This window comes from Aureobasidium melanogenum (genome assembly GCF_000721775.1).
Source record: "Aureobasidium melanogenum CBS 110374 unplaced genomic scaffold scaffold_1, whole genome shotgun sequence".
In the NCBI taxonomy this organism is placed as follows: domain Eukaryota; kingdom Fungi; phylum Ascomycota; class Dothideomycetes; order Dothideales; family Saccotheciaceae; genus Aureobasidium; species Aureobasidium melanogenum.
This window is the reverse complement of record NW_024470053.1, coordinates 769,789-791,381: the sequence shown is the minus strand read 5'-3', so window position 1 is coordinate 791,381 and position 21,593 is coordinate 769,789. Positions and strand designations below refer to the sequence as shown.

Sequence of the window (21,593 nt, the reverse complement as noted above, 5' to 3'; positions counted from 1 at the left end):
CACAGTAAGCCGTAGGTCTGGGCACCGGCGCGACCGGAGCTCTTTGGTCAAATGTGGCTTGGCAGTTAGATACCTACTCCTTGGTCGAGCGTACTGGTGGCTTTCTGAGTTTTAGAAGTCCTTGCAGGCTCGGCCAGTGTCCGGCCCAGGTGGCGTGTCTCGCATCTGGAAATAGGCGTACGAATTCCCACGTTGCCGCCAAGTTGAGCAAATCCGAAAGTAACGTTTTACAGAACCTATATAGCACATGGAGAAGAGTTCTGTATGAGTCGTGCCGGCATGACTCGAAAGAAGGTTTCCTGCTTTCTAGGAACTCAAACCTTCCATCGGCCCATTGTCCGGATTGTAATCTGAAGGGTTCCATGCAGCATGACATCTCACCTCTGGAGAAGAATAATATCATGGGCGGCACAGAGCGGCTGCTCACGGACTAGGTCACAGATAATGATTCTGACAAGGTTTGCTTAGCTGCCAAGTCCATTCAAGCTTGTACTGGATCAATGCAGAAGCAATTCAAGCAATAGGCAGTTTCGTCTGTTCCTTCACACATGCAGCATAAATCATGACAGATCCTACCAAGTCACTCAGAAAATCGAGATGATTGGGGTGCTTGTCTCACACTACACCATCGTTGCTTCTAGTACGTGGCTGCTGTGAAACGAATCTTCAATCCCTGCAGTTAGCACGCAATGGAAGCGACTCGCTGAGCAGCTATACACCTATGTAGAAGCCGAAATCGGCATAACAGACGCTAGTTCATGTGCCGGGTAGACAAATACCCAGACCTATCCGAAGCCGAAATCGAGACGCATCACGCAAGAGGTCTTTCGCCAAGCCCGACATGTGGAATTCGTCTGTACACACCCAATCATATAAGGGTCGGATACCGTCCCGCGGGACGGAGAACGCTCGCAATTGGATCGCAAAGAACTGTTACAGATTACAACGGGGAGTGGCTTGGTCCGTTCTTGATTCCAAACAATCAATGCATACCGCCTTCAAATTTTCGAGTCCCGATATGGTCGTGTAATCGTGGACTGGCCACATGCAGTGACGGGTTCAACAAATTTCGCCCTCTTTGCTTTTGCTGTTGAGGCACTAGATAGCAAACACTCGGATTATTTCGTATCAATCCTACCACTCTTGCACTTCACCAGGCTTGGGCTGTTGTACGCGAACGACCTTGTCACAGTTGAGTAGACACAGAGGGTCAAGGGCAAGCTTCATCTGTAGTTGAACATGTCAGCTATGAGTCGCGGCATGATAGCGCAGTGGTGACCTGGGGTCGTGGCCGGCCTGAACGCGCCATCTATTGCATGTTCAAGACTTACCTTTCTCATCAAATCGACAGTGCTACGGCCAACTTCATGCTCGAGATAATCCCGTTTGACCATGCCAACGCCGTGCTCGCCAGTGGCTGTGCCTTCCATCTCGATAGCTCGTTTGACCATACGATGGACAAGGTCTTCTGCGAGGCTGTATTCCTTGTCGTTGTAGAGAAGTATGGCTGCAATAGTCAGTTACGGGCCGAATGACTTTGCTTATTCGTTCGAGATGCCTTACCATGAAAGTTGCCATCACCTACGTGACCAACAATAGCTCCTGTCAGGCCGCTCTTAGAGATGGCTTCTTTGGTCTCTTCGACAATATCAGGCAAGCGGGAGATGGGCACTGCGACATCCGTAGTCCAGACATGGTCACCGTCATTCTGCTTCTTGGCCATGACGCTCCAGAGGGCTTCCTTTCTAGCGCTCCACAACTCGAGGGCTTCGTCCTGGTTCTTTGCAAACTCGAAAGTCTTGCTGCCCGACGATTTGGCAAGCTTCTGAACGATTGCGATATGCTCCTTGACGCTGGTTGGAGTTCCACTGAACTTGAAGAACAAAGTGGGAGCTTCCTTCCACGATCTTGAGGTTTGCCCGGCGTCATTGATGCATCGCATTTGGACATCATCCAGCAGTTCAATTGCTGCAATAGGCACACCCTCTCCTACGACCTTGAAGACGGCATTGGCTGCCTCTCTGACCGAAGAAAATGTGCAGACGGCAACACTCGTATTTTGCGGCTTGACGGTGACCTTCAATGTTGCTTCAGTAACCAATCCAAGGGTACCTTCACTTCCAATGAAGATGCGAGTGAGATCGTAGCCGGCAGACGACTTCCTGGGACGTTGCTTGGTCTTCACAATGGTTCCATCTGCGAGGACAACAGTAAGACTTAGGACCCAGTCCTTCATAGTTCCGTAACGGTAAGCATTTGTGCCACTGCAGCCAGTGCCCACCATGCCACCAATCATGGCACCAGGGCCCGGGTCCGGCGGGAAGAAAAGGTTGTGATCGGCTAGTTCCTCGTTCAAGCTCTCCCAGCCGACAGCGGGCTGTACGACAATGTCCAGGTCATCCTTGTTCAGCTTCAAAATCTTGTCCATGCGACTGAAATCGATACACACGCCACCTCTTGTGGAAGCAAAGTGGCCTTCCAGACTGGTTCCGCCAGAGTAGGGGGTGACTGGGATGCGGCGACGGTGGCAGACCTTCATGATCTCGCTCACTTGTTCGGTCGAGGCGGGTCTGATTATGCAGAAGGGCTGATCACCAGGATGTGCGGGATAGGAGCTCCATTCGGAGCCTGAATGTGAGCTGAGATCTGAAGCCTCTGTCGAGATGTTGTCCTGGCCAACGATGTCGCGGAAATCGGTCCATGCTGCTTCGAGGTTGGTTGGTGCGATGTTGTGTTTGGGAGGACTGGCGGCCGCAAGTGGCAGTGTCGAAGTCGGGGCAGGGTCAGCTGGAGCTTGTTGACCAGCGATATAACCGCCGAGGGCGCCGGTCAGCAGGACTGTGAAACATAAGCTTGGTGTTGAGAGTCGAGTGGCGCAGGCAGAAAATACCCAGTGGCACCATCCATACAGGCGACCCTCCAGAGCTTTTCTGGGCAGCTCGAATCTCGGCGAAGCGAAGCTGATCTGCTCTCTCCCTTTGTAACCTCTGAGCTGTGCTGTCGTACAGTTGGCCCTTGAAGGACTTGGCTTCCTCTTCCGAGGCATAGCCTCGTCGTCCTACACGTCTCACTGCACGCGGAGCTTTCGTGAGTGTTCGGTTCAGTGTCTGCGTCCTCTCAATATGGACAATGCCATTGCGAAGCATCGTGTCAAACTCCTAGGCTGTTTTCGACTCAAAGAGCAGAGGTCTGCTGTCTCTCTAAAGAGGTGACAGTGGGTCGGCGAGAGAGAAAGAAGCAGGTATTGCGCAACATGACGAGCGAGCTCTCTATTGCAACCAACTCAATTTCTAGCTAATCAGAGTCCGAGTTGCCCGCCCCCGCATCCATAACCGAACTCTGTCTTCTGACAGGGTGGTCCCGTCAACAGCATTGTCCATTCAAGCAGGACCCTGAGGGACGACGTAAACCCGAGACGATGTATTATTTCTTATGCCTGTCTCCAACCTTGTGAGGTAGAGACCAATCTAGCACCAACACCGAAGAATGAGCACGTGGTCTATGGTTAGACAAGCATGGATGCAAAATCACAAGTAACAAAACTACCTGGGCAAAGAAACGCTGGGTTGAATGTGTTTTTTGATCTCTGGTTGACAGCTATTATAAAGCGTGCGTCGGCAGATCCGCCGATCTGGTTTAGACTGCCTGAGGTTGCTCAACTCTCAGGTTCTCGTTGGGTACCCGATCTTGCAGGTCACAACGTCGTGCATGGATGCCTGGGACATCTAGTTCATGTCGTCAAGACGCTCCTTGAGGTGATCCTTGGTGTCATCAGAGACGTTGGGGTTGTGAAGAGCAGCCTTGAGGCCAGCAGCACTGAAGGCTATCAGTATGGCACTGCTGTGCTGACTCTTGTAGAACTTACACTCTGGTAGGATCCTTGCCATCGTCGGCATGAGAAGTGGAAGTGGTGTCAGCGTGAGAAGAGGAGGTGATGTCGGCGAGATGGTGCGAAACATCCTCCTTGGCCTCATCGGAGACATTGGGGTTGTGGAGAGCGGCCTTAAGGCCAGCAGCGCTGGAGGCTATCAGTATGGAACGCGTTACGGTACCGACTTCTATACAACTTACACCCTGATGGGATCCTTGCCATCGTCGGCATGAGAAGTGGAAGTGATGTCGGCAAGATGGTGTGAGGCAATCTCCTTGGCCTCGTCGGAGACATTAGGGTTGTGGAGAGCAGCCTTCAGGCCGGCGGCGCTTGAACATATTAGCAAGAGGTGAGTTGATTCAGGTCAGCAAGCGTACACTCTCATAGGATCCTTGCCATCATCGTTGTGAGCAGTAGCGCCAGCACCAGAGTTGGACGACATCTCGGATTGGGTGGTTGGAAGTAAAGTAATTTGTATGATTGATTGTTCGTGGTAGAAGTGGAAGTGGTGGTAGTGGTTCGGTGCAGAGGAAGGAAAGAGAAAGGGATGAGGTCTTAATAACCTTGTCGTAATTCAAGTGAAGGTGCTGCACTCATCTCAATCGAGTGACCAAGCAGGCAGCAGTCACTTGCTGTTTGTTTGTCTCACCGACCGCGCATCAGTCTACAACATGCACGAAGACTTGCCGATTTGTGATGGCATGCCACGTTAAGCGCGTCCTAATGCAAGATATACTAACTTGAAGCTTACAATAGAAGCTGTGTTTGTCTGGAAGGTTCTCTGTGCTGTACACAAAGGACTGATTTATACCGGAAGAACATTGAGAGCATAGCTACGCGCCCGCCTACTGAAAGCTTCGACGCGGTCTCAGTCTCTCTCAACGAAGTAGCCCAGCTATGCATAGCATGCATCATGCATGACTGGAGCCTAGGAGGTCAGCTGAAGTCAAACAGAACACTGAACGGACAATCGAAGCTGAGAAGGAAGCAGTGCAGTCAGACGGAACTGAAAGAAGGTGAAGTTCGATGCTTTCAAAGCAAGTGCGACGCCTTGGGTATGACGCGCTCGCCCTGAATGATCGTTCAGACTCCATGAAGCATGCATATGTCTTCCTGGTTCTCGGTCTGCTTGCTGTGTAGGCTTTCTTTGAACCCTGTGTCTTCAACTGAGCAGATAGGGCTCAGCAGATGACAGAATAATTCACATGGATAGGAGAGGGTAAAGTACCGGAGCGGGGCCGAGGCCTCAGGACAGCCGAGGCATGATAGCATGGAACCTGAATTATTATCTAACAAGATTGGGGCCTGTCCATCAACAACAGCCATTCCATTCCTGATTAACCAGACACCATGTCGACACTTATCAGACCTCCGCCAGCTGACCCCAGCAAGTCTGCAATTGAAAGCGTACTTGAGCTCAAGCAGTTAACCGACATTGATCCTAATATCTTCACCAATGCACGACCACTATGGCACCCTCCAGGTGCTCGAGGTATCTACGGAGGTATGCAATCTCTATATGCCGGATGCTGTCAGCACTTTCTCATGAGCCACAGGTGCCGTGATCGCCCAGTGTCTGTCGGCAGCGCAACGAACAGTCCGCGATGACTTCACCGTCCACAGCATGCACTGCTATTTCGTGCTGGCCGGCAATGCAGATATTCCCATCATGTATCACGTCGAAAAAGTTCGAGACGGCCGAAGCTTCGCTACACGTACGGTACAAGCACGGCAGCGCGGACGCCCCATCTTTACAACAACCATGTCGTTTGTACGAGAAAACAGCGGAGGTTCTGAGCAGGTCGAACATGCAGTCGACATGCCGGCAGTACCTGAGCCATCGGAAAAGTCGAATATACTAGGACTGGACAACAGCCCTTTCGAGAGCCAACGCATCCATATCCTAAACCACGAATCAGATCGGCCGCAAGACAAGAAGACAAGACAGTGGATCAAGGCGCGAGGCAAGATCAGTCCGAGTGGAGGACACCAGGCACACTTATCGGCTCTTGCATACATGAGCGATAGCTGGTTCATAGGCACAGTATCACGGGTGCACCGGCTGTGGAGATTCTCGACAGCGGACAAGGACGGCAAGCCGGCAATGGACAACTCTGTACTCGAGAAGCTTCGCAACATGGATGATGAGACGCTGCGGAGAATGCAGGGAATGGACGAAGATGTCATCGAAACATTGAGAAGCATGAGGGACATCAACAGCCCAGAACAAAGACGACCGGAAGTGGGCATGATGGTGAGTCTGGATCATACCATCTACTTCCACTCGCCGCGCAATTTCCGTGCAGACGAATGGATGTTCACGGAAATGGAGAGTCCATGGGCAGGAGATGGCAGAGGGCTGGTGCTGCAGAGGTAAGGGGTTGGACAGAGAGGAGATGCAGCAAGCAAAAGCTAACAAGGCACAGGATGTTCACAAAGGACGGCGAGCTGGTTGCAACATGTGTGCAAGAGGTACGTGACAAGCAAAAAGCAGCAAAGCATTGGAGAGCGAGAGAGAAGCTGACAGGTGCATGCAGGGCGTGGTCCGATTAAAGGAGAGCAGCACGGCAAAGGTCGTGTCTAGCAAACTGTGAGGAGAGGGCATGGATGGGTATGAGTCAAAGGCGTGTTAGGGCGTGGTTGTTATCAGAAATCAGGATTAGGGCGTGGTATTGGGCAGGGGCATGATGGCAGGGCGTGGTAGTGGTTGGTAGATTTGGCGGGGTAGCAGCGGTTTTCGGCGGCGTCACACCCCCGCAGGGCCATTTTTTCACAGAGCAAGAGTCACGATGTCGGCGCCAATGCTGTCACAGCACAATTGCGGTCATCTGCTTGTTCCCTAGTTGCAACAATATATTATACACGACCCGACGCCGGCCCTCGACTCTGCCATAGACCTGTTTCCCTGTCGTCTCCGCCCACACTCTGCCCATCATGCCCATGTACGACACGCATGGCCCCCAACCTGCACATGGCACTTTTTAGATTGACCACATGCACAGGCTCAAAGAACCATGGAAGAAGTACCCCAAGTTCCAACCTCTTGACTTGCCCAACCGCCAATGGCCCTCCAAGACAATCGACAAGGCTCCGCGATGGCTCTCGACCGATCTCCGTGACGGCAACCAGAGCCTGGTAGACCCCATGGACGGCGACCAGAAATGGCGCTACTTCCAGATGCTCGTCAAGCTTGGCTACAAGGAGATTGAGGTCTCGTTTCCCTCGGCCTCAGACACCGACTTCGACTTCACACGTCGTCTTGTCACCACTCCTGGTGTCGTGCCCGACGACGTCGCCCTCCAGGTCCTCTCGCCATGCCGCAAGGAGCTCATCCGCCGCACCGTCGACTCGCTCAAGGGCGCCAAAAAGGCCATTCTCCACCTGTACTTGGCCACCAGCCCCTGCTTCCAGCAAATCGTCTTCAACATGAACAACCAACAGTCCAAGGCTCTCGCCGTAGAGTGCACAAAATACGCCCGCAGCATCACCAAGGACGATCCCGAGCAGAAAGATACTGATTGGTCTTATGAGTTCTCCCCCGAGACCTTCTCGGACTCGGACCCAGACTTTGTCCTCGAGGTCTGTGAGGCCGTCAAGGCTGCTTGGGAGCCGACCGAGGAGAAGCCCATCATCTTCAATTTGCCTGCTACTGTCGAAATGTCAACCCCAAACGTCTACGCCGACCAGATCGAGTACTTCTGCCGCAACATCTCAGAGCGCGAGAAAATCTGCGTCTCTCTCCACCCGCACAACGACAGAGGCTGCGCCGTCGCCGCTGCCGAGCTTGCCCAGATGGCAGGCGCCGACCGTGTCGAGGGCACTCTGTTCGGCAACGGTGAAAGAACCGGTAACGTCGATCTCGTCACTTTGGCCCTGAACCTTTACACACAGGGCGTGCCGCCAAACATTGATTTCAGCGACATCAACTCGGTCATCGACATTGTCGAAAAGAGCAACAAGATCCCCGTCCACCCCAGAGCCCCCTATGGAGGCCAGCTTGTTGTCTGCGCCTTCTCAGGCAGTCACCAAGACGCCATCAAGAAGGGCTTCCACTTGCGCAAGCAAACGGGCAACAACGACGACCAACGCTGGCAGATTCCCTACCTTCCCCTCGACCCTCAAGATATTGGCCGCACTTACGAGGCCATCATTCGTGTCAACAGCCAGTCGGGCAAGGGTGGTGTTGCCTGGATCATTCAGCGCACCCTCGAGCTCGACATGCCCCGTGGCCTTCAAGTCGCCTTCAGCAAGGTCGTACAAAAGGAGACGGACGCCCTTGGTCGCGAGTTGCAGCCTACCGAGATCAAGAACCTCTTCGTCAACGCTTACCATCTCGAGAAGAACCCGCGTTTCCATCTCATCGACTACGATATTACCACCGATCGCTCTATCTCGCCCGCAGTCCCTACCGATGGCAAGACCGCCTCCAACAAGAATCTCAAGCGTCGTTTCGACGGTGTCATCGAGGTCGACGGCAAGGAGCATCGCATTAGCGGTGTTGGAAACGGTGCCCTTTCATCTCTTGCCAATGCTCTCAAGAGCCTCAACATTCACCTTGACGTAGACGACTACAAGGAGCACGCTATCGGTCGTGGTAGCGACGTCAAGGCTGCCACATACATTGAGTGTTCGACTGGCTCGCATAAGGTCTGGGGTGTCGGTATCCACCAGGATGTCGTTCAAGCTTCTCTCATTGCCCTCTTATCTGCCGCATCTTCGGTGAGTCAATAGAAGTGCTACCTTGTCTTGATCCTTTCCAAGTCTGATGCGTTTCCCGGGCAGTTCTTGTCAAGCAGACCTGGCACACCAATCCCCTTGAACACACCCAAGCTTGATTCGTTGAAGCCCAACGATGCGCCTTCCAGTGGCCCAGACTCCACGAGCCACGTCGTTGCAAACTTGGAAGCAAAGGCCGAGAAAGGAAATGCCCAATAGGCATCAGACGCATCATTCTTGGGCGTCGGATCATCTTTATACGTGTCATGTCCTGTCTTTCTTTTTCTTTTTTCAATTTGTCCACCCCAAAATATCCCAGGTTGTTCATTTGGTCATCAACGAAATTCAATGGAAAAGTTGCATCATTTCTACAAATTGTCACTCTTTCAATCATACTTGGATACCGATCATTGTCAAATAACAATGTTACCTCCGATTTGTCTTCGTCTGGCGTTTGTGAACCAGAGGTCATGTTTGAATGGATGAAGCAGTGTGTCAAACAAGCACAAACAAGAGGGAGTCGTCACAACTCCAAGACTCGATGAACAATGCAAATGATATGATTGGTATCTATATGTTATGCACACTGCTTCTGCGTCATGCATTCCGGTCGTGTCCTGCTTTCCTGCTTCAAGGCGTATGCTGACTTGAGGCTGCTTCTCTACATATCTCTCACCCCTCACCCCAAAGCGTCGATGAATCCTTTTGTATCCAAATCACAACCTCGAGGCTGACACAGAAACTAGCTAACAAGAGACAGGATGCTGGTTTACCCTGTTCGTTTATCTTGCATTCAGATTCAAATGCCTCAATGCGTCCTGCGACCAATCATCATCACTATCAAGACTGGTGCGGTTGGCCACTCGCAATCCGCCTGTTTGCATTGGCATTTCTTCAGGCGAGTCAGGTGCACCACCGTAGCTCCCTCTAAAGTCTGATCGAGGTGGTGGTTGATGCTGCTCAGGTGCCACACCTGCAACATCCTGCTCGTCTGAGAAGCCGTAAATCATGTTACCTTCTACAGGAGAGTAGTCGAGTGTTGTGTTCAATGTAAGGTTGCGTGGCCGCTCGTTGGTGGGTGTGTTATCATCATTGTGTAAGAATTCGGCCGACGGTCGCGGCAGCTCATCCGTGTAGAGAGGCTGTGGCATGGAAGCCATGTCGTACGCATGCGGCTCTTCGGCCAATGGCAACTGTGAAATACTTTCCACGTGACGCAAAGAGCTGCCTGCTGTACCGGGAGCGCGATTGATGCTGCCAGGTCCTCCTCTGAAGGCGCCAGCGCCTGCAGTACCCGACTGTACGCTGCTGCGCCTACCAGCTGCAACCTCATTTGGCACCGCTGTGCCTACACTTCCCTCTGCATCAGGGTCGCGAATGCTGAACTGAGCTATTGTGCGCATTTTGCGAGAGACCCAACTGGCCAAGATCTTGCCTCGTTGCTTCTCGCCAAGACGTGATCGTGGGAAGTCGCCCTTTTGCACAAAAGCAACGATATCAAGGACAAGCTGATGTTCGTTGAGCACTGTGTTTACAATCATCGGTACGATCGATGCAAGGAAAGCACGAGTCCGAGACTCGGCAATCAGGACTAGAAGCGAGCCGGCTTGGAAAATCGCACTGTTGAGCGTCAGTACCTTTCTTGTGAGACAAATGACCATACCACTTACCATCCACCCGGGACCAGAGCGCGGTGACACCTCTCTACGCTGGCTTCGACATCCATAGGGAAGTGTTGAAGACCATTAACCTCAAAAGTCTCGCCAATTCCACCGAGGACGAAGAGAACCTGCATTTCAACCATATTGCCACCAGGTCCAATAGGCCTGCTGACGCTGTGCAGGAAACCAAGGTCTCCAGTCCGCATGTATCTCACACCAGGATCGCCATCGACGGTGCGACCGTTGAAGCGTTCAGCATCGAATGCATCTTTGGAGCCGTAGAAGGAGTGGGCAGAGGCTTCACTTTGCACCCAGATCTCGCCGTATTCGCCTGCTAGACACAGCCGATTGGTCTCTGGATTGACGATGCTGATCTGCGTACTGACAGGTACCATGCCCGAGTCCTGAACCAGGAGCGCAAATGGCTCTGTATCAGGGTCAACAGGAACCACTAACCCTCGGCGAAGCGCATTAGTGTCGAGATAAAGCTCAATGGGTTCTATGCACATGTAGCTACGACTCGCAACCATAGGGTTCAGCACATGACTGTATATGGTGTTGATAGCAGTTCTATCAAGCGCTGACTGAGAAAATGCCACACGCACTTTTGAGTAGACGTCAGCGCGTGGTCTTTGATCCGTGGCAATCATGAGATTTTTCAGCTCGAGGAGAGAGGTCGACTTCCCGGCATTGAGAGCCATGGCATGATCCAGCATCTGCGACGTCGCGTATGTATCCTTTATCTTGTAGCGTGACAATATCTGGAATAAGATATTTGGATTTGCGGCAAAGTCGACGGGCGAGACCAAGTATGTAGGAGCGGCCAAGAAGATGCCCATCAAACATGTATGCAAGAAACCGATGCCCATGGTAGATCTCACACAACCCAAGACCGGGCGTGTGGACGTCATCTGACAGGTCTCCTTTTGCACCTTGCATAATGCCATAATAGTGTCGTGGCCGAGCTGAACAGCAATTCTACGCTGGTCCGGTGTCCAGTAAGTCCAGATGAGAGCGGGGAATCCTTGAGCTACCCATGCTGGTCGCATGGTATATCCTAGATCACGACAGCCATGGGACTGTTTAGGTGGCTTTGAGGTGTTGTAAATGTTAGGGAGGTTGACCTTCAATATCAATGCCGACTGCTTCAAGTGCTGCGAGACAGCCTTCTGCCTCAAGAGTGAATCGACATCGGCATTAACGATGAGAGCTTTGATGCGGAAATCGGCTATGACGTGGAGTAGTGCTGGCGCATCCTCATGGAGTCTGTTAGAGTCAATGGGGGCCATCGGTACAGCCACTACTCCCAGACAGAAACAGGCGTGTACGGCATAAACGAAATCCTCTGAGTGAGTATACATGAGTAGTAAATGGTCACCAGGCTGGACCTTGACCTTGTTTTTCAGGTAGGTGGCGACACCTGCGACCTTGAGATCGAATTTCTTCCAGTTGACGCCCTTGCCTTCGCGGCCACGACCGTCAATGGTGCAGTAAGCCAGTTCTTCGGCCTGTCGAGAAACGCGCCACTGCATCAAATCATGAATGTTAGAAAACTGGTTCAGAGGAGTCGATGTTCTATCGTCAATGACTACTTCTCGGTGATCTACGCCGGCGTATTGCTTGTCTTGCAGCATCAAGAGGTCTTGTCGTGCTTGCGAGGCCAGAGGTGACCAGATGCCACCAGCAGGGTCATCGCCCAATGGTAAGTTTTGGACAGCTCTCTCGACACCAAACTTGACGTACACACACTGCAGAGCTCCATTATCAAAGTCCTTTCGGCATAACATGTTTCCGATGTCTCGTCTGCCGTTCTTGACAACACGTGGTAGTGTGTTTGGGGCCGTCAACATGACACAGTAAACTCGTAGATGATGCTCCTGGTAAAGAACTTCCATGACACGCTCAGTAAGTGAATCCAGAAAAGGGATGTCTAGTTGCCTCGGTGGTCCACCAGCGGTAGTGGGAGCCGTAGAGGCAGCTTGAGATTCCAGGAGCACAAATGGGAGATATTCGCCATTGACATGTGCATCGAATGCAGAACAATCGAAGATTTTCGGTACAGTCTTCATAATGCTCGTAACCAGGTGTTGGACGAAGAAGTATCGATGCTCATGCTCTTGAACGCCGTTTTCGACCCACTCTACTCGTTGTCTGATGCGGTCCTCGTAGAGTCCAAGCACATACACCTTGCCTTCGATAACACATCCAAGAAGACCGGTACGCAAGAATTCGGGTTCAACCAGGACTGGCGTAGGACTTCCCTCGACGAAACGATAAGGCCTGGCGTGGAAGATACTTTCGGTGTGTCTGGGCAAGGCCCAGAAACCTCCAGAGAGAGATGGGGAGTCCACCCAAATTTCACCAATTGTGAAAGGCGAACAAAGTAGTCCAGTCTCAGGGTCGACTAGAGCAAGAGTTGCATCCGGAATGGGGTATCCAAAGGCACCTGCTCTTACAGTTCCTGGTTCGTTAGCCCTTTTTCGAGCATCTTCGCCCATAGCCAAGACGACGATCTCATTGGTCTTCAATGCCTCTTTGTCCAGCAACACCTCGCTCAACTCATTCCGGCTGTTTTTCTGTCCTTTCTTTGCCGTAGTACCTCCGACACTACCTAGCAGACTAGAATAGTTGTTTGAATTTCCTTGGTTTGCAGACCCGTCGTCCTTGTCATGCTCAGTGTCGTCGATACTCAAGGGACATCCCATCCTTTCTTCGCCACCGAGCCAGTCTCTGACAGATACAATCATGCCTCCGTGTTCGGGCAAGCAAAGCATTGGAGCGACCAACTCTCTAGCACGAGGGTTGCGCATGGGTCTGAACCATCGATCCGCTAGAATCTCATGGAACTCGCTGTCCACGGTGATTGTGTCAATCAGACAGATCTTGACTGTCGAAAAGTTGGGCTCGGCATTCTTTTTGAAGTTTCTCGTGGCCATTGGGTCCTGCTGGTAATTGTACGCAGTCCGTTTCAAGCCTGGATAATCGGCAACCATAATAGTAGTCCTATACTTGGTGATAAGATGCGCATACATTCCGGGTGTGTCAACGGTCTTGGCCTCGAGCCAGACGGTTGTATGACCACCATAGACACCAAAGAGTACACCGAGGATCAAGCCGACACCTTCTCTCGGGTCGAGATACGACAGAATGGTCTCTGCTTTTGCTCCAGGAGGAGCTCTGAATCCAGAATCGGGGTCACTGGTAGGAATGGTAGACACAATGGCACTGACACAAGCCATCTGGTGCATAATCGTGCGATGACTTAGGACAACACCACGCAAGTCACCTGTGGGAGCTCGGGAAAATTCTATGTAGGCCAGATCCGGAACCTGAAGCGGTGGTGTATCATCCTTCTTCTTTGGGTGATAGCTGCCGAATTCGTTTGTCTTCCACCATTCAACCCCTGATGGCCACTTCAAACGCTGTTGACTGATGTCGCGATGAAAAGCTTTGAGGTTGTTATCCGTAGTCAAAGCGAGATGCGCCTGAGTTGTAGTGAGGAGAAGGCCAAGTTTTTGGTAGTCATCGACGTTGTTGATGGGCACAGCGACAACGCCAGCGATAAAACAACCCATGAGAGCAACAGCGAAATCTATAACCTCAGTATCACGATAGACCAGAGCAACACGATCTCCACGGTACAGATTGCTCTTGTCACGGATGACTTGAGCGACCTTTTCGGCCCTGCTGGCTAGCTTTTCCCAAGTGATGGAAGCAGTTTCTTTGCCCTTGGAATCGAGAACCCAATATGCTGGTTGACGGCCATTAGATCTAGCGCGATGACGCAGAACAGCGCCAATATTGTCAAAGTTGGACATGGGAACCGACTTGTTGTGAGGATCGTAAACGGCAAATGGCACTTCTCTTGGCTCGAGAGGAAGCTGATGTATGGGAGCGGTTGATTCCATGTCGTTCGAAGACATCAAGGGAGGAGGGATGTTGGCGGTGGGTGAAAAGGCTTCGCCCATAGAATAGCGCTGTGGACCACCATAGCTCTCTTCGCGGGACGGGTCCTGCATCTGCTGACCAGCAAAGTCGTCGAAGAAGCCCTGTTGTGAGTCCAACATGGTGCTCAGGCGGCTTTGAACATCAGGCGAAGGTTGTTGGTGGGATTGGCGGGCGAGCAGGTGATTGTACTGCGGCTCTGGGTTGAAGGCATAGTCGGAACCGTACATGCTAGCAGGCGTCGAGTGGCCTTGGACTGCCGAGGCAGTGCGTTCGACAGCAGTCGGGGCACTGCTGAAGCTGTCATCGGCGGCGTAAGGACCAGCAGAGATGTTTGCCAGCGAAGCAGTACGCGAGCGGTCGGGCGAGGATAAAGCGTCCAACTCGCCATGGCCATGGAATTGCGATAGCAGAAGCGTCCGGCGCTTTTCGTATCTGTCGCATGTCAGTCTCTCGAAGCTCGACTGAGCTGGTGCAGACAGCATTCGCACCCTTTCTTTGTGATGTCACCTTCCTCTAGCTCGTGGTCCAGCTCGCGCAATTTGGCCTGCAGCTCTTCCTCGGCCATGGCGGCGGCATGGGGTGGAGTCAATTGCTTGATTTACTCGAGCGTCGCCAGGTTGCCAGAATCCTAGGTGATGCTGGAGGTGTAGCAATGCACTTGAACAAGAACTAATGACTCCTGGTTGAGGATGTTGGGCGTGCAGATGTTGTCACGGGCACGGCGGGTATTCCTTGTGCTGGTGGCCCCAGACGCATGATGAAACATGTGGATGATGGCCATGTGCTCTGCCGCCTTTTGCTTGGCAGGAACCGTGGACATCCTGGCCATCCTGGTTTCGACCAACTACCGACGTCAGGAGCACTTGCCTGCTTGGGTACGTCTTGTGCCTGCTGCATGTATCCCATCGACGACGAGAAGCTTGGTCATCTACTATGGAAACTATGAGGCTATGGGCTTACGTTCCTGTACCTGTCATCAAGTCACTCAACGAACCGTCGCATCGTCACACACATCACCTGCTAATATTACACCATCGCGGATAGTCAAAAGTGGCTTGGATTACCAATTATGAATCTGTGCTATATTGCACGTCTATGTACCAAAAGAAGCACTCCACAAATGCTCATCATGAACGCGCTAAGAAGAAAAGGTATCGAACAGTGAAATCAAAACTCTGTGCAACCGTCGCTTTAGTACGTGAAAGCCTCCTCATGAAACGTGATATTGCCAACGTCGACCTTCTTGCGCACTGCTGCCCGGACGCTGTCTGCGAATGCGCCAGGCCCGCAGACCACAACTCCCATTGCTCCAACTTGCTCCGCCACCTCCTTCTCCAATACTGTCGACGGATTGCAGCGTCCGGGGAACATTTGTACTGTCCCTGTTCGGCTGTTGACTTCATTCTGGTTTCGAGGCTTAGTGACAAAGAGCTGCACGCGAAGCACTTCCTTGCGACCCTCCATCTTGAGAATCTGATCCATCCATGGCCGTGCCCATTCGAGCGCTTCGGTTGTGGGCACCGACCAAACGAGGAGAATACGACGTGTCGAGCACGTCCCTTGTGAATATTGTGTCAAAAGGCGGTGCACATAACCCACACAGTGCGTTATGCCAACACCACCAGCAAACAAGACTGCGGTGCCGTAGGATGCCAGCTTCTCGTGGCCACCGTATGGTCCTTCCATAACACCGGGTAATGTGATCATTCCGTTTGACGACGCACATGCCCTTTCGTACAGCTGGCGTGTCATTCCTGATCTGGCGCGAATGATGAGACTCACGTGCGTGACTTCTGGACCATCGCTGTCGGCTATCTGCGTCTTGTAGTGTGAAACGACGGATTGGTGTTTGGGCATGTTCCAGGATGGCAATTTTTCCATCTCAATCTCGAGAGGTGCGCTCCTAGGTTTTGTTTCTGCCCAAGCGACAGAGAAGGGGTGGGATGACCACAGACCAACGGTAGGAAAGTAGACATGAACATGCGAGCCAGGAACGTAGTTCCACGACCGGGCAAGCTCAAAGGTGACACGGCAAGCCTCGCCAGGGAGCGCTTCAATGTGGGCTCTCGACATTCCGGACTTTAGACTGAAGTTGAAATAGGCCATACGCACAAAGCGCGAGAGCCATTCAAGTCCCCACAGAATGATGACGAACTTGATGTAAGGTGTTTGCGGAAGGTGGTGCTTGTCAAGATGCACATAGACACCAATCAGACTAACCATGACCAGAAAGCGGTGGAGATTCAGGAATGTTTCGTAGAAGGCATGGCGCAGGGGTGAAAATGCTTGAATCATAATTGCGGTGAAGGCGCAAGTTCCAACCATACCCCATGCATAACTTGGGACGGTCAGATTGTCTTTGAGTCCATCGAGGCCAACAGAGTCGGCTACGTTGACCAAGTAGCAGATGGTGTGGACGATGGCCTCGATAGCGCAAACTCTGGCACACCATCTATGAAGCAGATTGAACGTGTCGTAGGAAACTCTGAGCAGAGGAATGAGAGGGTTGTTGCGCATAGCGAAGAGCATGGTAGGGATGATGTTAAGTGCGGCGAGCTCGCCGCTGCGACCACGAAGTTCGGCAATAACGGCAGCACGACTTTCTGTACCCCAATGCAAAACTAGACAGTAGGCGATATTGGAGAAGAGGTAGACAGTGAGTAGCAAGGTGTGGAAGCGCGACGGAAGGGTTCCAATGCTGATTGCCGAGGAAAGCTGAATCTCTTTGTTGTGGCGGTTGCGGCCCAGTGGAGCATACAGTAGATGTTTCTTGATCTTTGGCCAAATCGAGGTATGGTTCTGAGCCCAGTAAACTTGTCTATCCGGATTACTCATGGTGAGGAGGTGTCGAATATGCGCATTTCCCATGGTGGCCCATCGGAACAACAATGTCAACACACAGAGTCCACCAAGAGAAATGCAAAGGACTGCAGCGAAAAGGTAGTTTGCGGTCTGATCCACGCCCGACAGTCCATGGGCATACGGTGATAGTTCTGATACGGTAGCATTAGCGAGTGCGTTGAGCTCACTAGTGAGCCCTCTTGGGGCGACAACCATGTCCGCGACGCGACCTAGAGTAGAGGGCAGATGTGAGTGTGAGTGGTGAGAATGCATGGCGACCGGCGCAGAGCAGGAACAAGCCTGTATTGAAAGACAAAGAAGTAATCGATGGTGCCGTTGAGATCAAATCCGGAGACCAGATACAAAGAACCGGCTTTGTGGTGATAAGTGGGCGTGTGTGGCTTTCTTGAAACTCAAATGTTTGAATCAATGTGGCAGTAGTTGACGAGATTGACGGCAGAGCCAGAGAAGAGATCCAAGTGGTTATTAGTCACTCGCAGATGTCAAGGAGATTGGTGGTCGTCTTTGAGTAATGCGAGGCCGAACAATAGGCCAACAATAACTATTGTGACATGCCTTAGTGGGAAGCACAAAGGAGACAAGAACAGTGAACGTGGTCGCCTTGTTGTCGGGAATCCGAACGGGCAGAGCGCAATTGATGTTTTTGCAAAGGATGGTCGTGCTGTATGTCCACGGGATAACAGGGGGTTCTGGAATGCAGCAGGCTTTTGAGTACTTTAGGGGAACAAGCGAGCGTCGCGTTGGCAGGGAGTTCCAAGCAAGAAAAGAGTGTGAGTGTGAGTGAGTGAATGGAAGGAAGCCACAACGAACGGGATTCTGGCGATTGAAACAATAAAAGACAGCAATGGTTGTCGCGGAAGAAAATGATCGAGGTCCGCCTACATAAGGTAAACACCAAATCCAGATTGGCCTCCCTGTGGCTCCGCAATTGGGGACGCTTTTGGCACTAGGCGGCTAACGGTTATTGGGCCTGATTGGCACCAAGCCACTGTTCCTGCAGACGTGTTTCACCTGTCCTTAAAAGCGCCTACCGATGGTCTTCTGGAGCTCGCCGGCAGTATATCTCGTACATCAAGACGAGTGAACCATCAGCCCTCGCTTATGTTTTCCGATGCGCTGCAACAAAAAAGCTTGCCGCGATATACCTAGTTCCTGGGCAGCGTGTTATATCGTGACCCTCGCAACACGAGACACAGTCGCTGGCCGCTCGGTCGCACAAATCGGTCTCGCGGCCCTTTGCCGTCCAACATGTGCGTCACTCAAATTAGAGCCAAGAAGAAGCAGGAGGCGCTGACCGTCCTCACGCCATGTCAGTTGCTGTTTATTTCAACGCACATAGGACTCTCGAAAAGGAGATGATGAACATGATAAACACAGATTGGCACTCATAATTCTGCACGGTTCTTTGCCTCTGAAAAGAGCCCGATCTCGAGAGTCAAGGCGCTGATGCTGCAACAACAAACCTAGAAGCTCTCCTATATTAGCACAGGATGTGCAAGTGGAGACGTGCATCTCGCAATTTTGACGTTGAATCAAGATCTTGGCACTCGGCAAAACATCCATCCAAGCACATGATGCTGTGCTGCACCCTGATGTGGCAGTGCAACGCGACAAGCTTGATAGTAACGCTGCCTACGTAGGTGTGCTGTAGCTTTCGACTCCCTTTGCTTCACTAGCAACCATATCTTATCCACCGTCTGTAAAACTGCCGTCTGATTCTCTATCTGTTTCTGGCGCTCCTCTGCTCGCTTCTAACGCCGCCGCCAATTGCTTTCGCTTAACTGCCTTTCCGTTTCAGAAGCATACCACTTCTCTCGTGTAGAGATCGAGCACTATATTGATCATGTCACATCACGGTTCAGATCCTGACCTCCACCGAGCCATCTCTCTGCGCCCGAGTCCATTCCATGCACATCCTGAACCTACGACTCGTCTAACTCAACATCCTGCAGGAGTGCTTCCCGTTCTCCCCCTGCCACAGGACAAGACTGGTGCTTCTACCTCATACGAGGTCAACGAGTCTCATGACCCCGTGTCACGCCCCGCTTATGCTCGTAACATCAGTGAAGCCGAAGACGTAGAAGGCCAAGCTCTTCCAAGCTATACCTCGGAGAATGATCCTCTAGATCTATCAAGCCGCATCAAGAGCACGACACAGCTAGATGCCATGCAAGCGAACACGTCTAGGAGACGTCAAGGTGCTAAGGACCGCTTTTGTGCCCCTATCGCTCAGACCAAAGATGCTTTCCAGTCGCGCAAAGTCCGAGGCTTCTACGAGGGTCAGAATGAAGCCATCGAGAGGATGTTGAAGCCAGTCGACGACCACAGAAGGGAAGCTAAAGAAGAAGCCGGCGCCGACAATCTACAGTACAAGATTGCTGTCTACGGATCTTTTGCCGCAAATGTGATTCTCGCTGGTCTTCAAATGTATGGAGCCGTCTCTTCTGGCTCTTTGTCACTCTTCACCACTACCGCCGATGCAGTCTTTGACCCGTTAGCCAATGCTACCTTGCTTCTGTGTAACCGCGCTGTCAACCGTGTCGACGCTCGCAAGTTCCCTGCCGGAAAGGCCCGTATCGAAACAGCAGGCAACATCGCTTTCTGCTGCTTAATGTGCAGTGTATCATTCATCCTCATAGTTCTTTCGATCGAGGAGCTCGTCAGAGGATCCGATTCCGAGACAAAGACCTTCCATCCACCTTCTGTGATTGCTGTATGTGTTGCATTCGCTACAAAGCTCGTACTGTTCATTTACTGTTGGTCTTTGAGGAACAAGTACTCCTCTGTACGCATCCTCTGGGAAGACCACAGAAATGATTTGTTCATCAACGGATTCGGTGTCTTGACTTCTGTCGGAGGCAGCAAGCTCGCTTGGCAAATCGACCCTTCAGGAGCAATTGCCCTTTCGTGTCTCGTTGCTTTCCTGTGGCTACGTACTGCCTACTCTGAATTTCAGCTTCTGATTGGAGTCACCGCTCCTACTCACATGCTGCAGTGGATCACGTACATCGCCATGACACACAACCCGGCTATAGTCAGTCTGGATACTGTAAGGGCCTGGTATAGTGGCCCTCGTATCACAGTCGAAGTGGACATTGTCCTTCACCCTGACATGACTCTGAAAGAAACCCACGATATTGCAGAAGATCTGCAAAACAAGCTTGAAGGTCTACCCGATGTCGAAAGAGCCTATGTGCACAGCGACTACGAGACAGAACACAGAGCAGAGCATTTTTTGAAGAAGGAACTGTGATCGTTGCAGACTGCTCCATGGTTCACGAGTTCCAGCAGCTACTCGTGTTGGATGGGCTTATTGGTATTCCTTAACAGTTTTGACGATTCGACGGATTTGACGGATTCGACGATTGAGTTTGGTGAAAGCTCTGCACAAGACAGCAATGAATTTATGATTATGAGCACTATCTAGTTTCTTGGATGGATAGAGTATATCAAAAACCGACATGCCCATGCGCTTTTCCGCCATGTTCTAGTGACCGTTATTTCTATCTGTTTCACTCGCACGTGCCGAACGATTTGCAGGCAGCACGTGTCGATCGAATCCACCTTACATACAACCAAAGGCGTTCTGCGTGCAAAACTCCCAGTCGACCGCGTAGCAGCTCAGACAAGCCATCGCCATTCGCAAGCGAGCAGCTCAAATATTGAACATTATATCTCAGACTCTAGAGTGCCCAGAATAGGTGGCGGACCTCGTACTCGAGCATGAGCCACCGCCAAGGTATTGCTTAGCAGGGGGAGATTAAAGGACGAGTGTATCTAGCATTGGTATAGTGTTTTTCGCTATGTTTGAATATTGGGTGTCTCTCAGAACATCTCCTTGGTCTATACGTACAGCATTCGGCCAAACCCCAAGGGTAGCGATGATGGCAACTTGGCATTGCTCATTGTCAGCTCTGCGCGACGCCACTGCCGAAGGCTGGATGCTTGGTGTGTCTCAGGAAGACATTCCCTAAGATCAGAAGTCGCACTTCTATTGACCATTGTACTGTACCTGGCTCGCAGTCGCATATGGGGCGAATGCAAATACTTGAGCGCTCTGGAATCTTGGACCGAAAGACATAGCTACTTGAGGGCAAATTTGTGAAGACTATCATCACCACGATCTGCGATCACTGAGGTTTTGTATCTTTGGAGCATCTGGCATAGCGTCGCTTGATTTTGATGGTTGTCTTGCAGTTGACGTCCAAGACTCGACACCTCAAGAAGAAGCCGGTCTGCCGAGGCCCCAACCCCTCGGTGCGAGTTGTCTTTTTGTTGCTTGGGAAATACTCACTCGTAACTCTTTGCAGTCCAATAAACTATGCTACGCAATACTCTTCATCACAAACCCCAGAGAGGAGAAGAAATTTCGAATTCGAGGGGGGCAACCGTTCTGAACGGTCGGCAACTGCAACGGCATGGGCAATAGCTCAACGTGAACATGACTTCTGGGACAACCACATGGATTGTGAATCAATGCCTAGACTTTTGGCTGATTTGATCGATTATGATCCAACTGGGTCGTCTTGGGATTG

General features: G+C 51.7%; 7 protein-coding genes across 7 annotated transcripts; 3 read left to right on the top strand and 4 right to left on the bottom strand.

Moving 5' to 3' along the window:
- Positions 1 to 1,134: 1,134 nt before the first annotated feature.
- Positions 1,135 to 3,146, bottom strand: M437DRAFT_38386 (FAD-binding domain-containing protein; the record flags this gene model as incomplete). The annotated part of the gene is made up of 4 exons (XM_041019825.1): positions 1,135 to 1,227; positions 1,332 to 1,507; positions 1,564 to 2,838; positions 2,891 to 3,146. The coding sequence occupies 4 exons, from the start codon at positions 3,144 to 3,146 to the stop codon at positions 1,135 to 1,137; spliced, it is 1,800 nt and encodes a 599-aa protein (XP_040884293.1).
- A 579-nt stretch (positions 3,147 to 3,725) lies between these two features.
- M437DRAFT_38118 (uncharacterized protein) lies at positions 3,726 to 4,313 on the bottom strand (the record flags this gene model as incomplete). The annotated part of the gene is made up of 3 exons (XM_041019777.1): positions 3,726 to 3,816; positions 4,072 to 4,200; positions 4,249 to 4,313. 3 exons carry the CDS (start codon positions 4,311 to 4,313, stop codon positions 3,726 to 3,728), a joined length of 285 nt encoding a protein of 94 aa, XP_040884292.1.
- A 908-nt stretch (positions 4,314 to 5,221) lies between these two features.
- On the top strand, positions 5,222 to 6,465 carry M437DRAFT_36516 (Thioesterase/thiol ester dehydrase-isomerase; the record flags this gene model as incomplete). Its single annotated transcript, XM_041019466.1, has 4 exons — positions 5,222 to 5,375; positions 5,428 to 6,244; positions 6,298 to 6,343; positions 6,409 to 6,465. The coding sequence occupies 4 exons, from the start codon at positions 5,222 to 5,224 to the stop codon at positions 6,463 to 6,465; spliced, it is 1,074 nt and encodes a 357-aa protein (XP_040884291.1).
- Positions 6,466 to 6,865: 400 nt separating this feature from the next.
- On the top strand, positions 6,866 to 8,806 carry M437DRAFT_37165 (2-isopropylmalate synthase; the record flags this gene model as incomplete). Its single annotated transcript, XM_041019577.1, has 2 exons — positions 6,866 to 8,590; positions 8,654 to 8,806. 2 exons carry the CDS (start codon positions 6,866 to 6,868, stop codon positions 8,804 to 8,806), a joined length of 1,878 nt encoding a protein of 625 aa, XP_040884290.1.
- A 563-nt stretch (positions 8,807 to 9,369) lies between these two features.
- On the bottom strand, positions 9,370 to 14,761 carry M437DRAFT_36399 (AMP-binding protein; the record flags this gene model as incomplete). The annotated part of the gene is made up of 3 exons (XM_041019439.1): positions 9,370 to 10,207; positions 10,258 to 14,628; positions 14,685 to 14,761. The coding sequence occupies 3 exons, from the start codon at positions 14,759 to 14,761 to the stop codon at positions 9,370 to 9,372; spliced, it is 5,286 nt and encodes a 1,761-aa protein (XP_040884289.1).
- Positions 14,762 to 15,387: 626 nt separating this feature from the next.
- M437DRAFT_35870 (putative FRE ferric reductase-like transmembrane component) lies at positions 15,388 to 17,253 on the bottom strand (the record flags this gene model as incomplete). Its single annotated transcript, XM_041019337.1, has 1 exon — positions 15,388 to 17,253. The coding sequence occupies one exon, from the start codon at positions 17,251 to 17,253 to the stop codon at positions 15,388 to 15,390; it is 1,866 nt and encodes a 621-aa protein (XP_040884288.1).
- A 1,648-nt stretch (positions 17,254 to 18,901) lies between these two features.
- Positions 18,902 to 20,311, top strand: M437DRAFT_37476 (cation diffusion facilitator 1; the record flags this gene model as incomplete). The annotated part of the gene is made up of 1 exon (XM_041019636.1): positions 18,902 to 20,311. The coding sequence occupies one exon, from the start codon at positions 18,902 to 18,904 to the stop codon at positions 20,309 to 20,311; it is 1,410 nt and encodes a 469-aa protein (XP_040884287.1).
- Between the last annotated feature and the right edge of the window lie 1,282 nt (positions 20,312 to 21,593).